Below are 22,957 nucleotides of genomic sequence, written 5' to 3' on the forward strand. Positions count from 1 at the left end.
AGTCATTACAGGGTCAATGCCAAACGATCGGAAGAGTTGGCCTTTGGGCAATCAATCCTAAGTGCCACTCTGCCGTAGTCCCTCCCTATTTGTGTTGTTACTTGCTAAGTCCCCACTTGTGCTGCTGGTTAGGACGTAAGGGAAGCGTTAATTTTTAACGTAAATTTGTTTTCCCTTAGTCCTAACAGCAGCACACAAATTTCCCGCCCGTATATTTTTGTTTGTTACTTGTTATAAAGCAATGTGGCCTAAGGGAGAAGGCCTTATATGGGGTACTAATTAAATGTTTAATTACTTGGGCGGAATTAAAAATTCCACCGTCCTGCCAGCTTCACAGGGGCAGAACACCCCACTTGTGCTGCTGTTAGGACTAAGGGAAAACAAATTTACGTTAAAAATTAACGCTTCTCTCTGTCCTTGGGATCAGAGGGGGTCCCTGCTGTCAGACCCCAACCATGGATGGTGATAACTTCATGAGATGGGAATACCCCTTTAAAGGTAGTCAGAATATAAAATAAGTGGTCTGTGCCTGAATTCCCAGTATCCAAGGTGACTTGCAGGCTGTGCCGTCTTATTCTACATCATTTTATACCAAAGTTATTTTGAGTGTCAGCGGGTGACAGCTAAAACACAGTAAATTAAAAATGCCAGAGGACATTGTAACTAGAATCCTCCTTCACAAACTGGCATCCTAATGAGCATAAGACGCCAGGACAAGGTGGCAGAATCAGCAATACTTCAAAAGGCTCAGAGATCTGGCACTGCAGAAGACATTGACATTGCTGAAATGAGAGAAGTAGAGTGCCATGAACTGTAAGTGCTCTGGACTGCTTCAGTAAGGCAAGGAAATAAAAGCCTGACAAATCAGCAAAATACTATTCCAAGTGCTGAACACTTCATACGCTTCACATCTTTTTAACCGAGAAAATATCGGACTTTGATGATTTTGATGTATTTCATTTCAGACATACAAAGCACTGAGGATCATGATACTTTAAATATGGCTCTCCGATGTGCCGATTCTGCATAGGATCTTTTAATTAATATGCAAATTAGGCTGTCAGTGCACAGGAGATGTTACATTACCCTTAGGTGCAACAATACGGCCGTCCAACTGCTCCTCTAACAACATCTCCTTATACCATTGATTTAATCTGAAAAGCTCAATCTATCCCTTTGACATTGGTCAGATCCAAATTGAATTGGAACATAGAAAATGATAAGTTGACCAAGCTCGCTTTAACCTTCTTTTAACACTCTTTTGAAAAACCATAATAAAAATTCTTTGAAAATAACAATGCTTCATCATGAATGCTAAGCAGTCCCTCTGAAGTGGCCTAACCTGCTTATAGGTTATTTAAAAAAAAAGTTTTTTTCCTGGAATACCCCTTTAACATGTTATTGCATAAAAAAAAAAGTGTTTTTTTTTTGGTATTTAATCAAATGGCTCCAGAAAGTTAAACAGATTTGTAAATTACTTCAATTAAAAAATCTTAATCCTTCCAGTAGTTATCAGCTGCTGAAGTTGAGTTGTTATTTTCTGTCTGACCACAGTGCTTTCTTCTGACACCTCTGCTTTTCTCAGAAACTGTCCAGAGCAAGGCCAGATTAAGGCTACCTGGAAGATGGAGCACTTCACTAAGATGGGCTGTATGCCTGTTTACTGCCTCAGTGTTCCAACCACCACTCCTCCGGTTTTGGGTAATGATCTGACGTCCCTGCGTGCACTATCTCCCGGCGGCCCTTGCGTTTTTTAAGTTAACGCGGGGCCGCAGAAAATTAACAGGGACATCCTTGTGTCCTGAAGAGATTTTTCAGGACACAGGGATGTCCCGAATGTGACGGGGGCCCCTTACGGGCCCGGAGCAGGCGCTCCATGAGCGCCAATGATGATCCGGCCCTGGTCCAGAGTAGGAGAAAATCCCCATAGCAAACCTCTAATGCTTCAGACAGTTCCTGAGACAAGCAGAGGTGTCTGCAGAGAGCATCGTTGTCAGAAAGAAAAGAACAACTCAACTTCAGTAGCTGATAAGCACTGGAAGGATTATGATTTTTTAATAGAAGTAATTTACAAATCTGTTTAACTTTCTGGATATAAAAAAAAAAGTTTCTTTGATATAAAAAAAAAGTTTTTTCCTGGAATACCCCTTTAAAAATCCTTTGGCCACTAGGCACTAAGCTGTTATTTGGGGGTCCGTTACCCGTTGTCACAGATATTTCAACTTTTTTAACAGCTAGAGGAGAAGGAATATAAGAAGTAAGGGTGTTTCTTCCTGGCCCTTAAGGCTATGTTCACACGATAACTAAAAAGATAAAAACAAAAGGATGCGCTCCGTGGTGTAATACCTTAGGATCAATGGTAACGCTACATGTGAACTGCACTTATCACGGATGGTTGTACTGATAACCAAGTACAATGATGGATTTGCATGTGTAGAAGGTCTCTGCAGTCACTACACGCCATGAAACAGCAGAAGAACAACGATCGCTCCTCCAAAGCACACAGGGGAATGAATCAGGCTCTGAGACCAAATCAGGGTAAGGGGAATTTTATTATCCACTATGCAACACGTTTCGCGGAAAATCCGCTTCCTCGGGCAGGCCTGAGGAAGCGGATTTTCTGCGAAACGAGTTTGATTGTGGGTAATAAAATCCCCCTTACCCTGATTTGGTCTCAGAGCCTGATTTATCCCCCTGTGTGCTTTGGAGGAGCGATCGTTGTTCTTATAAAGTTCACACGATGGAATTTCCGTGTGGAATTCTGCATTGAAATTCTGCAGCAGCAGAGTCCCAGAGTCAAACTCTGGTGTCCACAGCAAGACTATACATGTCTATTCTTACTGTGAACTCCGCATGGAAATGCATTGCTTTCTATGAGACGGCACACTTCCGAGCGGTCCTAGCACCGGCATGTTCTCCCAGCGCTCCGCTGTCAGGGAAATGTTTGCACTGAGATTTTCAGTGTGGACATTCACCCATGTGAACACAGTCTTACAGTGAGTGCTGTGAGAGGTACAAAGAACCGCTGTTATTTCTGCAGAGCGATCCAGGAGCTCCCACACAGTAAAGCAGTGTTTCCCAAGCAGTGTACCTCCAGCTGTTGCAAAACTACAACTCCCAGCATGCTGGGAGTTGTAGTTTTGCAACAGCTGGAGGCACACTGGTTGGTAAACACTGCAGTAAAGAGTGAGCTGCAAATAAACAGGTAAAAGGCTCTCCTGCACATTATAGGAACTGAAGTTCTGGCAAGCCTTGGGCTTACAGGAACGACCCCTGGAATATAATGGACAGCAAGTAGGGATGGAGGGACAAAGGGGTACTCCGGTGGAACACTTTTTTTTTTTTTTTTTTTTTTTTTTTAATCAACTGGTGTCAGAAAGTTTAACAGATTTGTAAATGAGTTCTATTAAAAAATCTTTACCCTTCCAGTACTTTTTAGCAGCTGTATGCTACAGAGAAAATTCTATACTTTTTGAATTTCTTTTTTGTCTTGTCCACGGTGCTCTCTGCTGACACCTGCTGCCAGAGCAACTGTCCAGAGCAGGAGGAAATCCCTATGCTGCTCTGGACAGTTCCTGATACCAACAGCAGGTATCAGCAGAGAGCACTGTGGACAAGACAAAATAGAAATTCAAAAAGTATGGAATTTCTTCTGTAGCATACAGCTGATAAAAAGTACTGGAAGGGTAAAGATTTTTTTAATAGAAGTTATTTACAAATCTGTTTAACTTTCTGGTACCAGTTGATTTAAAAAAAAAAAAAGTTTTCCACCGGAGTACCCCTTTAATGAAGGAGGGTAAGTTAAAAATAAAAGATCATTTTTAAACAGTGTAAAAGTCCAGCATGAAGCAACCGAAAGATATAGCAATTTTTTTTTATAATTTACTCAGATGACAATAACACTTTAAGAATGTGAAAAACCAAGTCTACTTCTGACATCAACTGCTTATTTAATATGAAGCGTAAGCAGCCATAGTGAATACACACTTCCTTGCTAGCATCTCTGACTAACCTGTATACATCATCTGCTGTGTCAGTATGATATTCTTAGCCGCTTGCCAGGACTCTTCCTTGACTCTAAAGCTGCTGTATAGAAGGTGTATACTGCCTATTGTAATGCTGCAACAATACTGCATGTGCTCATAATATGTAGCTCTACAGTGTAGACCAGTGTTTCCCAGCCAGGGTGCCTCCAGCTGTTGCAAAACTACAACTCCCAGCATGCCCGGACAGCCCTTGGCTGTCCGGGCATGCTGGGAGTTGTAGTTTTGCAACAGCGGGAGAAACCCTGGTTGGGAAACACTGCCGTAGACAAGAGTAAGAACCCTAAATTATTCTAATTCATTTTCAAATAGGAGCAACGAAGAAAGTTGATTTCAAGGTCAGTTTACACCCTGACAAATCCTTACCAGGCTGAGGTCATCACAGCAGGCCGCACAGGTACAGGACGCAGCATGAGGAGTAAGCAGCCCATCCTGGAAACAAGAGGACAGGTTTTTAGTGACAGTGATCACGACCCAGAACACTTTACGGCAATTAGATAAAAGCCTCGTACAGTAAAGCCTGAACTAATGTCTTCTCTCCCTCCCTCACTCACTCTTATCTTAGCCCACAATCAATCTCGCCAACCCTATCCCCTCTCCCTGTCACTGCATTCACTATTCTTTGCACGTGCCTGCCGGACAGTTAAATAATACTTCACCATGGAGTTGGTCCAGCGGCAGGATGTTTAAAACTCCTGGGCAATCTCTGCAGCAAAAGAGTAAAGTGAGGAGGAGACGTAGTAGAAGTTCTTAAAACTTGAATATGTTGCCGGAACACTGTGGATATTGTCTGTATTGTCAGTATATATATACACACACAAATCAGCTCATTACATCACCTTTTCAGGCGATGTTCCCTGGTATCAGCTTAGCTCCAGTTACGGAATATAAAAAGCTAATCGGGATTAATGCCAAGCCAGAACTCTCTCTCCAGAAGGAAAGAGTACCCATCTGCAGACAGCTGTTTCGGGGTACTTGCCCCTCGTAAGTACAGAGCAGGGTAATCTGGCTTGGCTGAGATGAGGGGCCTTAGACCAACTAAACGGGATGAGTATTTAACTCAGGGAGAGTTCACCATTTGCATATTCCCTTACCCAGAATGCCTGCGGAGTGCTTAGTGGCCCTTGAAAGCTCCGTCACACCAGGAGTGGTGAACTCTCCCTGAGTTAAATACTCATCCCGTTTATATATATATATATATATATATATATATATATATATATATATATATATATATATATATATATAGTATTTCAGAACATATAGTATCAGGACATCCCTAAATTCTACAATATTGCTATCGGACATATAATTAAGATATGTACCAAGTTTATCAAAATATCTCCAGATGTTTAAAAGTTGTGCTGGAACATATATAGACATATATACACACATATGTTGAGTTTTATATATACAGTATCTCATATACATAAGTCCACTACTCACATTTTTGCAAATATTTTATTATATCTTTTCATGTAACAACACTGAAGAAATGTAGTGTATAGCCTATAGAACAGTGTTGCTGTCCTCAAAAAAACACAACACACAGCTAGGGATGTACCGATACTGATACTTGTGCAAATTTCCCCAATCCCTAAAGAGATACCTTCTAGCAGGACCCCGGCCAGCAGGTGTAACGGAGGTGCAATAGACTCGCAACACTCTCCAAGCGGATTAAAAAGATGTCCAAGCCGCCCACTCTCTAATCCGAATGCTAGCTGCAGGATCCCCCGGCCAGCAAACGCTCCGGATGTAGGCTGCAGTTTCAGTTAGTGGCGCCTGACCTATACCCTGGTACAGGCTGAGTGACGTCACTCCGTCTGCACCAGAGCAGAGGGCGAAGGATGCAGGAGGCGGAGGAGGATGCCAGCGGTCCGACTCTCACCAATCAGCATGTTAATACATATAATACACATACTAAAATAACACATACCTGTCACCCAGCTTTTCCAATCCCCTGTAGAGACCATATGTCAGGAAACTTGGAAAGCTGGGTGAAAGGCAGTGCCAAGTGGCGAGTTAAAAAATTTAAATGAAATAAAAAACACTCCTTTTTCCCCATAAAAAACAAACCTGTCACTTGACATTTAAAAAAAAAGTATCAGTAATTTGTATTGGCGAGTATCCGTACTCGTAATCGTATCTGAACATCCCTACACGGTCATTAGTCATTAAAAGGAGATCTGCAGCAAAAGACAACTTATCCCCTATCCACAGGACAGGAGATAGTTGTTTGATCGCGGCTGGTCCGACCGCTGGGACCCTCCCCCCCGCGTTCTCCTGCAAGGGGCCACGGCATGACGTCGCGGCCGACACGCCTCCTCCATGTATCTCTATGGGAGAGGCGGGGAGGCAGCGTTCGTGCCTCCCCGCCTCTCCCATAGAACTGTATGGGGAGGGGGCGTGGAGGGGGGGTACCGTCGACCTCTCTGCTACACGCATTAGCCGCTCACATAGAGCTGCAATGCGGGGGCCTGTGCAGGAGATAGCGGGGGGTTCCAGCGGTTGGGCCCACCCGAGATCAGACACTTATCCCTTATCCTGTGGATGGGTAATAAGTTGTCTTTTGCTGCAGATGTCCTTTAATGTCTAAACCTTGGCAACAAAAGTAAGCACACCCTGAAGTGTAAATGTCTAAATTGGGCTCAATTACCCATTTTCCTTCACTAAGATCATGTGACTCAGTGTTACAGGTATGGTAGAGGGTGTGAGATGCAGGGCAGATGGAATTATCCTAGGGGCAGATGGCATTAACCCCTTGTATTCGTGACGCCAGGACGTGGTTTATCCTCAATACCACCCGAAGGTACACCGCTAGATCCTGGGCTAGGCACGGGGACAATAATGACTCTGATGCCAAGTTACGGACAATGGTAACTTTACTGAGTGAGAGATGGTACAGTCTATACAGTGTAGCCGGGCCCACAGAGGTGACCAGTAACTTCAGAGACCTTAAGGGCTTGCTGGGACTTGCAGTGGTTTTGGACAATTCAGTGCAGGCCACGTTGACTTGACAGTAGACTAAGCTGAGACTTTATTTTACTTGTAGACTTGTAGCTTATGGCTGCAGACTTGACTTGAGGCTCCTATAACTCCAGACACTCTTAGGCTCGACTGCACCTCAGCAAAGACTCAAGAACTAAGAGCGAGAAGAGACTCCTCCCAGGGCTTTTATAGGGGAGACTCTGGTGGGGTCCCATTGGTCACCCTTAAGTCACCTGGTTACTGATACCTCCTGGGTAACAATCACATGACAACTCACATGACAACTGATAATCACATGTTAACCTTTCTTAAAGAAACAACATTCTTACAGTCATGGGCGTAAATGTTGGCACCCCTGAAATTTTTCAAGAAAATGAAGTATTTCTCACAGAAAAGGATTGCAGTAACACATGTTTTGCTATACACATGTTTATTCTCTTTGTGTGTATTGGAACTAAACCAAAAAAGGGAGGAAAAAAAGCAAATTGGACATAATGTCACCAAACTCCAAAAATGGGTTGGACAAAATTATTGGCACCCTTAACTTAATATTTGGTTGCACACCCTTTGGAAAAAATAACTGAAATCAGTCTCTTCCTATAACCATCAATAAGCTTCTTACACCTCTCAGCCGGAATGTTGGACCACTCTTCCTATGCAAACTGCTCCAGGTCTCTCTTATAGGAAGGCGCCTTTTTCAAAAGCTCTATCTTAGTCTCATCTGTGCACAAGATGTTTTCCCAGAAGGATTTTGTCTTACTCAAGTTCATTTTGGCAAAATGTAGTCTTGCTTTTTTATGTCTCTGTCAGCAGTGGGGTCCTCCTGGGTCTCCTGCCATAGCGTTTCATTTAAAAGACGACGGATAGTTCATGCTGACACTGTTTGGGGCTGTTGTTTGGGTCTGCTTATCCACCATCCGTAACCTTGAGATTGTTGATATTTTTCCACAATTTTGGTTCTCACGTCCTCAGACAGTTCTCTTCTCTTTCTGTGGTCCATGCTTAGTGTGGCACACACAGACACACAATGCAAATACTAAGTGAACTTCTCTCCTTTTAATCTACTTTCAGGTGTGATTTTTATATTGCCCACACCTGTTACTTGCCCCAGGTGAGTTTAACCTCTTCAGGACATAGGGCGTATGGATACGCCCTGCATCCCGAGTCCTTAAGGACCGAGGGCGTATCCATACGCCCGTGGGAATTCCAGCCCCCACCGCTAGCCGGTTGGGGACCGAAGCCGGATGCCTGCTGAAATCGTTCAGCAGGCATCCCGGCATATCGCCCAGGGGGGTCATTATGCCCCCCCATGTCGGCGATCGCCGCAGATCGCTGGACAATTCAGTCCAGCGATCTGCGGCGATTCCGGGTCAATCGGGTCTCCAGTGACCCGGTGACCCGGAATTACTGGCTGTTCGGGGCCGTCTCTGACGGCCCCGAACAGCCAGAGCCTGCAGGGGTGAGGTGGCACTGGTGCCACCTCACGATCGCCCTGATTCGTCGGCCGGATTACCGGCCGACCAATCAGGGCGCCTGCTGCGGGTGTCACTCCCGCACCCGCTCCGCCCCTCTTCTGGAGGACGTGAGCGGGTGCGGGACGTGCACCCCGGGTGCTGGGGACCCCGATCCCCGGCGTTAATGTTGGGATCGGGGCCCCAGGAGCAGCGGCGGCGGGACTGACCTGCAGCGTCTGGATCGTTGGAGGTGAGTGACAGCCTCCTGCTGTTGCTTAGCAACAGCTCCCAGCATGCAAAAAGGGCATTCTGGGAGCTGTAGTTATGCAACAGCAGGAGGCAGACCACCACAACTCCCAGCATTCCCTTATGGGCATGCTGGGACTTATGGTTTTGCAACAGCTGGAGGCACATTCTTTCTATGGAAAAGTGTACCTTCAGCTGTTGTATAACTACAACTCCCAGCTTGCACAAACAGCTAAAGTGCATGCTGGGAGTTGTAGTGGTGCATCTGCTGGTTGCATAACTACAACTCCCAGCATGCCCGTTGGCTGTCGGTGACTGCTGAGAGTTGTAGTTTTGCAACAGCTGAAGGCACACTGGTTGTGAAACTCAGAGTTTTTTTTTACCTAACTCAGTGTTTCACGACCGGTGTGCCTCCAGCTGTTGCAAACTACAACTCTCAGCAGTCACCGTACACCATGCACCGTACATGCTGGGAGTTGTAGTTTTGCAACAGCTGGAGGCACACTGGTTGTGAAACACTGAGTTAGGTCACAAACTCAGCGATACATAACCAGTGTGCCTACAGTTGTTGCAAAACTGCAACTCTCAGCAGTCACCGACAGCCAACGGGCATGCTGGGAGTTGTAGTTATGCAACAGCTGGATGTCCCCCCCAATGTGAACGTACAGGGTACACTCACATGGGCGGAGGATTACAGTAAATATCTGGCTGCAAATTTGAGCTGCCGCAAACTTTCTGCTGCAGCTCAAATTGCCAGCGAGAAACTACTGTGAACCCCCCGCCCGTGTGACTGTACCCTAAAAACACTACACTACACTAACAAAAAATAAAATAAAAAGTAAAAAACACTACGTATACACATACCCCTACACAGCCCCCCTCCCCTCCCCAATAAAAATGAAAAACGTCTGGTACGCCACTGTTTCCAAAACGGAGCCTCCAGCTGTTGCAAAACAACTCCCAGTATTGTCGGACAGCCGTTGACTGTCCAGGCATGCTGGGAGTTTTGCAACAGCTGGAGGCACCCTGTTTGGGAATCACTGGCGTAGAATACCCCTATGTCCACCCCTATGCAAGTCCCTAATTTAGGCCTCAAATGCGCATGGCGCTCTCACTTTGGAGCCCTGTCGTATTTCAAGGCAACAGTTTAGGGTCACATATGGGGTATCGCCGTACTCGGGAGAAATTGTGTTACAAATTTTGGGGGGTATTTTCTGCTTTTACCCTTTTTAAAAATGTAAAATTTTTGGGAAAACAAGCATTTTAGGTAAAAAAAAAATTTTTTTTTACATATGCAAAAGTCGTGAAACACCTGTGGGGTATAAAGGTTCACTTAACCCCTTGTTACGTTCCCCGAGGGGTTTTCTGAATCGGGAGAAATTGGGCTTCAAATTTTTAGGGGTATTTTCTGCTATTACCCTTTTTAAAAATAAAAATTTTTTGGGAAAACAAGCATTTTAGGTAAAAACTTTTTTTTTTTTTTTTTTACATTTGCAAAAGTCGTGAAACACCTGTGGGGTATTAAGGTTCACTTTATCCCATGTTACATTCCCTGAGGGGTCTAGTTTCCAAAATGGTATGCCATGTGTTTTTTTTTTTGCTGTTCTGGCACCATAGGGGCCTCCTAAAGGTAACATGCCCCCCAAAAACCATTTCAGAAAAACTTACTCTCCAAAATCCCCTTGTCGCTCCTTCCCTTCTGAGCCCTCTACTGCGCCCGCCAAACACTTTACATAGACATATGAGGTATGTGCTTACTCGAGAGAAATTGGGCTACAAATACAAGTAGAAATTGTCCTTTTACCCCTTGTAAAAATTCAAAAATTGGGTCTACAAGAACATGTAAGTGTAAAAAATGAAGATTGTGAATTTTCTCCTTCACTTTGCTGCTATTCGTGTGAAACACCTAAAGGGTTAAAACGCTTACTGAATGTCATTTTGAATACTTTGGGGGTGTAGTTTTTATAATGGGGTCATTTATGGGGTATTTCTAATATGAAGACCCTTCAAATCCACTTCAAACCTGAACTGGTCCCTGAAAAATACTGAGTTTGAAAATTTTGTGAAAAATCGGAAAATTGCTGCTGAACTTTGAAGCCCTCTGGTGTCTTCCAAAAGTAAAAACTCATACATTTTATGATGCAAACATAAAGTAGACATATTGTATATGTGAACCAAAAAAAAAAATGTATTCGTAATATTCATTTTCCTTACAAGCAGAGAGCTTCAAAGTTAGAAAAATGCAACATTTTCAAATTTTTCATCAAATTTACGGATTTTTCACCAAGAAAGGATGCAAGTATCGACAAAAATTTACCACTATGTTAAAGTAGAATATGTCACAAAAAAACAATCTCGGAATCAGAATAACTAAAAGCATTCCAGAGTTATTAATGTTTAAAGTGACAGTGGTCAGATGTGCAAAAAACGCTCCGGTCCTTAAGGCCAAAATGGGCTTCGTCCTGAAGGGGTTAAAGGAGCATCACATGCTTGAAACAATCTTATTTTTCCACAATTTTGAAAGGGTGCCTATAATTTTGTCCAGCCCATTTTTGGAGTTTGGTGTGACATTATGTCCAATTTGTTTTTTTTCCTCCTTTTTTTGGTTTAATTCCAATACACACAAAGGGAATAAACATGTGTATAGCAAAATATGTGTTACTGCAATCCTTTTCTGTGAGAAATACTTTCTTGAAAAATTTCAGGGGTGCCAACATTTATGGCCTTGACTGTATATACATAACATAGGGGATAATATACAATTACAGTAGAACAGATGCAGGGGGGGGAGGGGGGGGGGGCAGGGGACACTGCAGGGAGGCTGCCTGACAGAGCAGCAAGGGTACAGGGTAACAAATCCCGTACTGGGCCACCACACAGGTGTGAATGGGGAGCAGATATCTTTAATCTGGTGTAATTGCTCTCACACTCTCTAAAAACTGAAGCTGCAACATGATGGGCGAGACCATACAGCGGTTTCACAGGACAGGACAGTCTTGCCTACAGTCAAGCATGGTGCTGGTAGTGTCATGGTCTGGGGCTGAATGAGGGAAGCTACAGTTCATTGAGGAAACCATGAATGCCAACATGTACTGTGATATACTGAAGGGAAGCATGATCCCCTCTTTTCAGAGACTGGGCGGCAGGGCAGTATTTCATCATGATAATGACCCCAAACACCTCCAAGACATTGTAGTAGAGCAGTGTTTCCCAACCAGGGTGCCTCCAGCTGTTGCAATACTACAACTTACAGCATGCATGGACAGCTACTGGCTGTCTGGGCTGTGAGAAGGTGAAGAATTGTGGTTGCTGGTCGGTATGTGTGACCACGGCTCCTGGCCTTGGTGAAGTAAGATAAGAAGTAAGATAATTGTACAGTGTCTGTGCGGCGATGCAGACTGACACTGTTCTTGTAGTATGGCTGGAAAGCCAATCCAGGACGGCTCTTACTGGTAAAGGTCAAGTGTTGGGTGGGGGCCATTCCTCACAATCCAGGCCGCCTTTTGTTGGCCTTAAAGGCATCCTGCTTCACCAGCTGAGGGGGATTTGCAGCTCACACTGCCAGAGAGCTGAGTGTTGAGATCTTCCTTGTGGAGTGTGGAAGCTGGTGAGCAGACTGCCTGGAGGCTTGGAAAAGACTTGCTTGATGCCGCATTGCATGGACTACACATGTATGTGATTTTTATGCTTTTTTATAAGGAATTTTATTGCTGCTTCTTATGGATTTATAACAGGAGCTGTATTTTATTTTTTGAAATCTAAAGAAGTGTTCCGTTTATAAACTGTCCTGAAGAACTTAAGCTGGATCACATCTGGTGTTGATTATGTAACCTTGCATTTTGTCTTATATAATGACTTGTAAAAAACTGTATATTTCATTTTTCTATGTGTATACAATTTGTCTATATAATTATGGTTTTTATACCTCGTTTCCTTTTATGTATGCTTTCATTCTTGATGCATGTACTATATTGGGCTAACCACGCCCACATTTTTTTCCTGCATTTGGCGGTCTTTTTTGAATATATAGAAGTTGTGTACTGGATATGCCTAACATCTGCAATTGAAAAAGGGTAGGATAGTACCCGAAACGCGTCTTGCTCATGGATGTACATGTTGACTGTATTTTCAATAAAGTACAGTTGTGCTAATTATACTAGTCACTCCTACTTTATATGGGATAGCGCCACTTTTTGGAGTTTTCCTTTTTTTTCCTTTCTTTTATACATTTATTACTGGATCCGCTGCCACAGTTCCCGGTAAAGCTCCTTCGGCCTGAAATCCCAAGAATACCCCACATTTAGGGGAGATATGTTTTCCTTCTAGACCTATCAGGTGAGAGTCCCCATTTTAGATACTCACAAAAAAATCACTGAACCCACAGGATTACACGAGGCGCTGTCCTCCCCCTTTCTTTTTATATCCTTTCTTTATTACTAATAGAAAATGCTGTAGATTTCCATTCATGTGTAAGGAGATCATGAAACAACTCAAAAAGGACATTACATAATGTATAACCTAAATTTGAAGATGTAATCTTAGGTGACTATTCATGAAAAGCCGTCTTGTGTGTACATTAGGAAAATTAGGTTTCAGGCATTTATATAACCTGTATCCTACATTTATCACCAGTTTAAATTGTCAGTTTTCCAGAACGAACGGGGACTTTTTATATAATGTAGAAAAAGGCATTATACGTATATTTGTAATATACATTAGTTACAAAACATGTATGTTTTTGCACCTGCAGCTATTGTCTGTGACGAGACCAAATACTGAGGACAAGCGGGGCTCCGTGCACTGAGGACAAGCGGGGCTCCGTGCACTGAGGACAAGCGGGGCTCCGTGCACTGAGGACAAGCGGGGCTCCGTACACTGAGGACAAGCGGGGCTCCGTACACTGAGGACAAGCGGGGCTCCGTACACTGAGGACAAGCGGGGCTCCGTACACTGAGGACAAGCGGGGCTCCGTGCACTGAGGACAAGCGGGGCTCCGTGCACTGAGGACAAGCGGGGCTCCGTGCACTGAGGACAAGCGGGGCTCCGTGCACTGAGGACAAGCGGGGCTCCGTGCACTGAGGACAAGCAGGGCTCTGTACACTGAGGACAAGCAGGGCTCTGTAGTGAGGCTTTGCGACATGCACCCGGCTCACACAGCACAGGAGGACTGACAAGCCAGGAGACTGCACAGAGCCCTGCTTGTCCTGCCCTCACTTCCTGATTTGGACTCCTCACAAAGACACACAGGCAATAGCTGCAGGGACAGTATTTTTTTTACCCAATGTATATTACAAATATTCATATAATGGTATTACATCCACATTATATAAAAAGTGTTTGCTAACAACAGGTACACTTTAAACACTAAAATTAAATAAAGGTGGGTAGACATAAGAGACCAGTATCTTTACCTGTATGAGACACTGCAGGGGTCTTCCTGCATACCGAATACTTCTCTTCCAGTCTTTACTGCTTGCTCTGCCTGCAATGGCTTCAAACTCAGTTGGAGTGTACCAACCATCAGAATGCTTCACGCAGCGACCTCTGCCCCCTAACAGGTAACACAGGAGTATGAATTAGAGATACAATGTCTCTAATTTAAAAAGGATTTCTCATTTCACACACAGCTGGATAACAACTCCCATGAGGACAATGCTTTAGCTGCACCCCACCATGGAGCTATGAAATAAACAGATACCTACTACCTCTACTGATCAAAGTACCTGATCCTAGACGATTCTTGTACAGGATGCCGCTGATGTTACGACACCGCACTGGTAACTCATTATCATATGCTGATGAATCCCAGTTGTATTTTGTGCCATCTTTTTCTGGTCCTGGGGATGGTGAGGAGGATGACCTATCAGAGCCTTAAAACAAAATAAAAAATATTAAAAAGAAGGGGACATAAAAATAATTATTCATAACGCAAGTTATTTTGTGACAGGTGATAGTAGCGGGAGAAATAGTGCATGGACTATTTCTCCCGCTACTATCTCCCGTCCCAAAATAACGTGCGTTATGAATGACGGGCAAGAACGGGTTAAAACGTGTATTAGAACAATCCCATAGACCAGTGGTCTCCAACCTGCGGACCTCCAGATGTTGCAAAACTACAATTCCCAGCATGCCCGGACAGCCAACGGCTGTCCGGGCATGCTGGGAGTTGTAGTTTTGCAACATCTGGAGGTCCGCAGGCTGAAGACCACTGCAATAGACTATAATGGGATTTACTAACGTAAGTTAGGGCTTTTCTAATGGCCATTTTACCCCGCGTTCGGCCGTGATTTTATAACTGGTGTTATATAACGGGTCCTTTTCATAGTGTGAAAGGAGCCTAAGAGCCATAACTCTTAAAAATTAGGAACTTATTTTTCCATTAAGCCATATCAGGACTTTTTTTTGTGGGACCTATAGTACTATTTAATTGCATCCTTAATTTTACTATAAAATGTAATTCAAAACCAAAAAACTACTTTTAAAAGTACACAATTGATTTTGCCTTTTGGGGGGGGGGGTTAAATGACAAACATCAGCATAATGGCTGATGTCTGTCATGAGCGGCGAGTGTCAGGTGTATATAGCAGCCAGTACTCGGTGTGTATGGAGTGGGCTCAGCTCCTGAGTCTGCCCTTTACATCCCTTCCCGACCTGTCATGTTAATTTATATGGGGTAGGTGGAAAGGGGTTAAAGCAATGTAACTTTTCCAATTCCGACAGATATAATTTCTACAAATTTATGACATGTCATAGTGACATGTTGTAAGTTTGTGTGTCTAGGGGACCCCCACCGATTGCTATAATGAAGGGGCAGAAGCCCAGGCCTGCAAGCCCTGTGCCCCACCATCCCCACTCTGTGCACTTTGGGTAGCTAAAGCAAGTAGTATGCAGATATACATCAGAAGTTTGTGGAAATGACAGGTACACTTTAAGAATCCGCAGCATGCTCATATGTTCATGCAGAGCAAGTCTGTAGCATAGTGTTTCCCAACCAGTGTGCCTCCAGCTGTTGCAAAACTACAACTCCCAGCATGCCCGGACAGCCGAAGGCTGTCCGGGCATGCTGGGAGTTGTACTTTTGCAACAGCTGGAGGCACACTGGTTGGGAAACAATGCTGTAGCATGTCTAAAAGAACTGTAAAATCAATTTATTAGTTTTCAGTACTACAATGTAGACACAGTCAGATTCTGCTTTTCATGTTATTTTCCTTATTTCCAGCAGATGGCACACTATGGCTGTCCGGAGTTGTAGTTTTGCAACAGCTGGAGGTAGGTAAAATCTAAAAGATTTATTGCAGGTACAGTACGAACATAGGATAACGCGTTTCGAGGGGTGGGACCCCCTCTTCGTCAGATCCAGGATCTGACGAAGAGGGGGTCCCACCCCTCGAAAAGCGTTATCCTATGTTTGTACTGTACCTGCAATAAATCTTTTAGATTTTACCTACCTTCCGATTGTGTGGCCATCTATTCCACACCCTCCCGTTTGGAAAGGAGCGCTCCAAGGCACCATCTTTTTTGGATCATAGATCCTATCCATCTCTCCTCAAATAGGCACCAGTGTCCTAGTTATCAAGAGTTACAACCTAATAGTAATAGTGCGCCATCTGCTGGAAATATGGAAAATAACATGAAAAGCAGAAGCTGACTGTGTCTACATTGTAGTACTGCAAACTAATAAATGGACATTCTGCTGTACATGTAAGCTTAATATTCCACATGTAAAGCCAGCTGTAATTCCGTAGTGACCTCATTCAGAAAGGCACTAAGGTCCTGTTCATTCAAACATTGTTGTGCAGAAAGCCTGATTCCATGCCTGGTTTTATCCACAGAAGCCAGGTGTTGTAGTGCAGTCAATGGGAATTTAGAATAGAAGGTTAAAAAATGTCAAGAGTTTTCTTCCTTTTCACATGTAGCCCCCTTTGCAAGGTAAAAAAAAAAAAAAAAAACTGACGAACTAGACTTTGCTGGGTTGGTCCAATTGATAACTACTGACCATAAATCACATTCAATACTGCAAAGATTAAAATGTACCTGTCACAAGATTTAAAGAGTACCCATCATACCCCCCCATCTGTCCCGGACACTATCCCTGTGTTTCTTTTCATTCAAAACTCCTTCTTTCTACCTGATTTATTGTCTTCTTGGCTGCTCATTCAGCTGTCCTAATGTGAGTGAGGAGGGGGCGTGGTCCAGCATAGAGGCTGTGAACACAGCAGCTTGCAGCTCTGAATCTTTTCCTCTCTGTTTACAACTGCATGTGCAGAGAGAAGCAAGATCGGAGCTCATATAGTAAAATGAATGAGGGCATGCAGTAAGGCAGAGTCAGGAGTATGCCCTGCTGTGCTATGAACACAGTGCTAGCTCCTGCCTGTCCGATTGACAGGCAGGGAGCAGTGCTGAGCTTGTTTGTGTTCTGGCTGCAGTCTGAGATTTAGGACTCCAGCATGAGTCTGAAATCTATAAAAAAAAAGGCTTGCTGCCAGGACTGGTAAGGTAGACCCCTAGTGGTCATTTTTTCAAAGTGGAAAATTAAATAGAAAGAAGTATATTTTTTTATAACATGCTATTGGAAAGTTATTCTGCATACATTAATCTATAATATATCAAAAGGTTTTTTTTGATGAAAGGTACCCTTTAGAAACTAAATAAATGCTCCAGGCTTATCTTTAAATGGGCACTGTCACCAACTTTATTTTTTGATATGTTGTAGTACTTATGTACTACAACATGTCTCTAATATACTTTTATTTTTATTTTTTTTTAATTAAAATTGTTTAATTTACATTTGAAAACCGGCCACTAGGGGTCTCCCTCCTAGTGGGCGGCTGCAGCCTGAAAAAGGACTGATGCGGCCGGGCATCGGTCCTTTTTCATTCAGCCTGCGCTCGCTCCCTGCCTGTCAATCAGACATGCAGGTAGCGAGCGCATTGGCTCCCCGGCCACTGGCTGGGAGACCACTCCTCCCACACATCGCCGCCGCCTCTTCGCCGCCGCTGTCCCTGCACGCCCGCTGCCGGATTCTGCAGTAAGTGTAATGAGGGAACGGGGTATGCGGGAGGGGGGTTTGTGATGGAGGGAACGGGGTATGGCGCCGGGGGAGGTGAGGGAGACGGAGGGGACGGGCTAGCGCCGCATGTAACTAACTAATAGTTTATCTACACAGGGTGCCTCCAGCTGTTTCAATACTACAACTCCCAGACAATGTAACATCGAAAGGCCATTTAGAGCAGCATCTTTCAGGACACTGCTGACAATTTTAGGATTGGTATGATGCCAGTGATGCAGAAAACCATATATTGGGTACAGGAAACATCAGCTGAAGGAAGGGATCGTGAGGACATCACTCATCTCACCTGGTGTCATGGAGGCTGCTGGCACTTTAATATTCTGGGTGTCCATGATGCTGCCATCAGTGTGTACTACAATCAATGTAGCTTTCTCTGTGCTCAGACTATCTCCAATCTGAAGTGAAGCCCTCTCCGCCTGCCATATAAACATTATCACATTAATAACACATAAGGGACTTCAATATTCACCTACAGTACAACTTACCACAATGCAAACAATTCAATGTACAGTACACTTCAGCATTCATTCACATTTGTCCTAAACAGCGCAGTATAATAGTTGGCACTCCTTTAACCCCTTAAGGACCATGGGTTTTTCTGTTTTTTGTACTTTCGTTTTTTCCTCATCACCGTCTAAAAATCATAACTTTTTCAATTTTGCACCTACAGACTAATATAAGGCCCTTTTTTTTTTGCCACCAATTGTACTGTGGTCAGACTGGTAAGAACTACACAACTTCCTCTAAAACATACAGCAGCTGATAAGTATTGGAAGGGATAAGATTTTTATATAGAAGTCATTTACAAATCTGTATAACATTCCACCACCAAGACAAAAAAAAAGAAAAAAGAAAAGCATTTCCTCTGCAGCATACAGCTGCTAAAAAGTACTGGAAGGGTAAAGATTTTTTAATAGAAGTAATTTACAAATCTGTTTAACTTTCTGGTACCAGTTGATTTAAAAAATAATAATTTCAACTAGAGTACCCCTTTAAGTGTTTCTGTAACTTTTCACGTGTCCTAGGGACTAGTCAAAAGTAAGTGCTCAGACCCTGACTGATGTCTAGAATGAGTGGGGAAAAAAGCATGCGCTGATTGAGACAATCCCATAGACTTACATTGTTTGTCCCCCTAGTGCGCTGTTCTCCCGTCTTATTTTAGCGATCAGTCGGGGTCTGAACACTCAGTGCCCATTTAGGAAGCAAATGAGCTTAAAACAAAAGTTTCACAGAATATTGATGCAAAGAAAGCCAACACCTACCGTATATACTCGAGTATAAGCCGAGTTTTTCAGCACGATTTTTCGTGCTGAAAGCACCCCCCTCGGCTTATACTCGAGTGAACTCCCCCACCCGCAGTGGTCTTCAACCTGCGGACCTCCAGAGGTTTCAAAACTACAACTCCCAGCAAGCCCGGGCAGCCATCGGCTGTCCGGGCTTGCTGGGAGTTGTAGTTTTGAAACCTCCGGAGGTCCGCAGGTTGAAGACCACTGCGGCCTTCAACATCATCCAGCCCCCTCTCACCCCCTTTAGTTCTGAGTACTCACCTCCGCTCGGCGCTGGTCCGGTCCTGCAGGACTGTCCGGTGAGGAGGTGGTCCGGTGGGATAGTGGTTCCGGGCTGCTATCTTCACCGGGGAGGCCTCTTCTAAGCGCTTCGGGCCCGGCCTCAGAATAGTCACGTTGCCGTGACAACGACGCAGAGGTGCGTTCATTGCCAACGTACTTCTGCGACATTGTCAAGGCAACGCATCTATTCCGGGCCGGAAGCGCGGAGAAGAGGCGCCCCCGGTGAAGATAGCAGCCAGGACCACCTCCTCACCGGACCACCTCCTCACCGGACAGCCCTGCAGGACCGGACCAGCGCCGAGCGGAGGTGAGTACTCAGAACTAAAGGGGGTGAGAGGGGGCTGGATGATGTTGAAGGCCGCAGTGGTCTTCAACCTGCGGACCTCCGGAGGTTTCAAAACTACAACTCCCAGCAAGCCCGGACAGCCGATGGCTGCCCGGGCTTGCTGGGAGTTGTAGTTTTGAAACCTCTGGAGGTCCGCAGGTTGAAGACCACTGAGGGCGAATGATGAGAAGAGGATGATGAAGGGGGGGTGTGGGGATGATGAAGGGGGGTGGGGATGATGAAGGGGGGGGGGGTGTGGGATGATTACAAGGGGATGATGAAGGGGGGATGTGTGGGATGATAAGGGGATGATGAAGGGGGGATGTGTGGGATGATAAGGGGATGATGAAGGGGGGATGTGTGGGATGATGACAAGGGGATGATGATGAGGATGTTAATGACGGGTCTGGATGATGACAGGGGGGGATGAGGTATTTCCCACCCTAGGCTTATACTCGAGTCAATAACTTTTCCTGGGATTTTGGGTTGAAATTAGGGGTCTCGGCTTATACTCGGGTCGGCTTATACTCGAGTATATACGGTAGTTCATATAAGTCCTAAATATGCACCAACTTTATCGTACACCATGAGCCTCTATTTTTAAGTATCCTTAGGCTGCCTACTTTACACTGGATTAGTAATGCTGCCCTATAGTCTCAATTGCATTCACTAGAACAATGGGTTTAAAGGGGTACTCCCGTGGAAAAACTTTTTTTTTTAAATCAACTGGTGCCAGAAAGTTAAACAGATTTGTAAATTACTTCTATTAAAACATCTTAACCCTTCCGATACATTTTATGGGCTGTATACTACATAGGAAATGCTTTTCTTTTTGGATTTCTCTGATGTCACGACCACAGTGCTCTCTACTGACACCTCTGTCCATTTTAAGAACTCTCCAAAGCAGCATATGTTTGCTATGGGGATTTTCTCCTGCTCTGGACAGTTCCAAAAATGGACAGCAGAGAGCGCTGTGGTCGTGACATCAAAGAAATCAAAAAAGATAAGCATTTCCTCTGTAGTATATAGCCCCTAAAAAGTACTGGAAGGATTAAGATTTTTTTAATAGAAGTAATTTACAAATATTTTTAACTTTCTGGCACCAGTTCATTTAAAAAAAAAAAATTCCATGGCAGTACCCCTTTAATAAAAGGGCTCTGCTTAGGTCAGCAGTAAAAACCTTTCCTTACTTCAGTGTTTCCCCACCAGGGTGCATTCAGCTGTTGCAAAACTACAACTCCCAGCATGCCCGGACAGCCAAAGGCTGTCCGGGCATGCTGGGAGTTGTAGTTTTGCAAAAGCTGGAGGCACCCTGGTTGGGAAACACGGCCTTACTTCAATTGGAGACCTAACAATACTAAACATTAACCCTTTCCAAGATCTGATGCGCAAGACAAACATACCAACTATCTAACTGTAGGGATGGAGAGGCTGACACACTGGTACACATATTCTTTTGCTGGGTTTCTTCTCACTCAGTTGTATATTTACTAGTCATTTCTGATACAGAACTACTCACAAGCACGTGATCGGACAGGGAGGCTGAACTGGCCACTGAGGTGGTGAAAACATTTTCTCCAGGAGCGCCAACACTGGACACGGTCACTTCTGTAAGACAAGATACGCAATGAAAACCAACTACAATATATGGTTTATATTCGGGATCGACCGATTATCGGTATGGCTGATATTATCGGCCGATAATCACGATTTTGGGCATTATCGGTAATTACCTTGCCGATAAGCCGGTAATGCCCCGCCCCCCGCACCAGCCCCACCGCACCGCGACCGCCACCACCCGACCCGCCGCACAGCACTGCGCCGCACCCCCCCACCGTACCACCCCCATTGCCTCCCCCATCCCCGATTTTATAATTACCTGTTCCCGGAGCCCATGCTACTTCTTGCTCCTGATGCGTCCTGCGTTACGCTGTGCGCAATGACGAGTGACGTGACATGCACGACGTGACGTCACCGTCAGTGCGCACAGTGACAGTTCAGGAGGACGCCACCGGAGCCAGATGTGGAGTGGACCCCGGGAACAGGTAATTATAAAACCGGGGATGGGGGAGGCAATGGGGCCGGTGCGGGGGTCGGTCGCGGTGCGGCGGGTCGAGGGGGCGGGTGCGGTTGGGGGAGCGGTGGCGGTGATAGGTCTCAGGACCCCCGGACAGGTAGGGGGAGAGAAGCGGGTGGTGGCGGCGGCGGCCTATGACACCGCAAAAGCCACTGCAGTGCATTGATTTAAAGCGCCCGCTTTAAATCAATGATCTGCAGCGGTGTCGCGGGGGGATAAAAAGCCGATAACTTATACCGGAATATCGGTATAAGTAATCGGCTATCGGCCCTAACCTCCACCGATTATCGGTATCAGCCCTAAAAAAACGACATCGGTCGATCCCTAATTTATATATAGATTATTAATACCCGTTGTGGCTTTGTTCATACTGCATTTTCTCTGTCAGAGGTCAGGATGTAGAAAACAGAATGCTGGCAGTTCCCCTACATCACAGAATGCTGAGGCTATGGCGTTTTTGTGAGGTGTTTTTTTAAAAAAAAATTTATAAAGAAATCTCTGTCTTTCTCTCACATGGAAGTCTATGGAAGGGAAAAAAACTGCCAAGAAAAACACCATCTCAGCTTAAAGAGTACCTTTCACCATCGAAACTTTCCCTAATTCCCCTCCCCATCTGTCCCAGACTCTGACAAAGTCTATCCCTGCATTTATTTTGCTTTAAACCCCTAAAAATACCTTTTTTCTATGCTCTTCTATAGTGCAGTTGTAAGCACAGAGCAGGGGAGGTTGTCATAGCAAAGCAAGTCTGTAGAGAGAGCAGATAAGCAGTGCATATGTAATTAGCCATGTGGAAAGTGGATAGAGGGGAGAGGAACATGAAAAAGAGAAGAGGGAATGTATCCTCTCTGTTCGCTCCCTGCTTGTGTACAGCTCAAGGCTCCCTCCCTCCTGCCTGTCTGACAGGCTGGGAGCTGCACTGAGCTGATTTCAGATGAGTCCGAAATGCTTGCTGACAGGATTGCTAGGGAGACCCCTAGAGGAGAAGTTTTTAAAGTAAAAAAAAACATGAAAGGAGGGAATTTTTTTAAAATTAAAGCAACTAAAAAGTTGTACAGTAGGGCTTTATCTTTATTATTAGAGATGAGCGAACTTCCAGTAATTCAATTCGTCACGAACTTCTCGGCTCAGCAGTTGATGACTTATCCTGCATAAATTAGTTCAGCTTTCAGGTGCTCTGGTGGGCTGG

General features: G+C 44.7%; 1 protein-coding gene across 7 annotated transcripts in view; it reads right to left on the reverse strand.

The window, feature by feature from the left end:
- The window catches only part of DEAF1 (DEAF1 transcription factor), a 75,967-nt gene that overhangs the window by 44,009 nt on the left and 9,001 nt on the right, over positions 1–22,957 (reverse strand). For all 7 annotated transcript variants that reach the window (XR_008845305.1, XM_056527011.1, XM_056527007.1 and 4 more), the window contains exons 2-6: positions 21,214–21,302; positions 18,088–18,217; positions 14,455–14,601; positions 14,143–14,282; positions 4,410–4,475 (exon numbers count right to left, since the gene is read on the reverse strand). Coding sequence is in view for 6 of the 7 variants with exons in the window: in XM_056527007.1 (XP_056382982.1) it covers positions 4,410–4,475; positions 14,143–14,282; positions 14,455–14,601; positions 18,088–18,217; positions 21,214–21,302 (572 nt within the window). In the remaining variant the exon portion in view is untranslated. The remainder of the gene's footprint in view (positions 1–4,409; positions 4,476–14,142; positions 14,283–14,454; positions 14,602–18,087; positions 18,218–21,213; positions 21,303–22,957) is intronic.

The sequence above is a fragment of the Hyla sarda genome, chromosome 6, assembly GCF_029499605.1.
Source record: "Hyla sarda isolate aHylSar1 chromosome 6, aHylSar1.hap1, whole genome shotgun sequence".
Lineage (NCBI taxonomy): Eukaryota > Metazoa > Chordata > Amphibia > Anura > Hylidae > Hyla > Hyla sarda.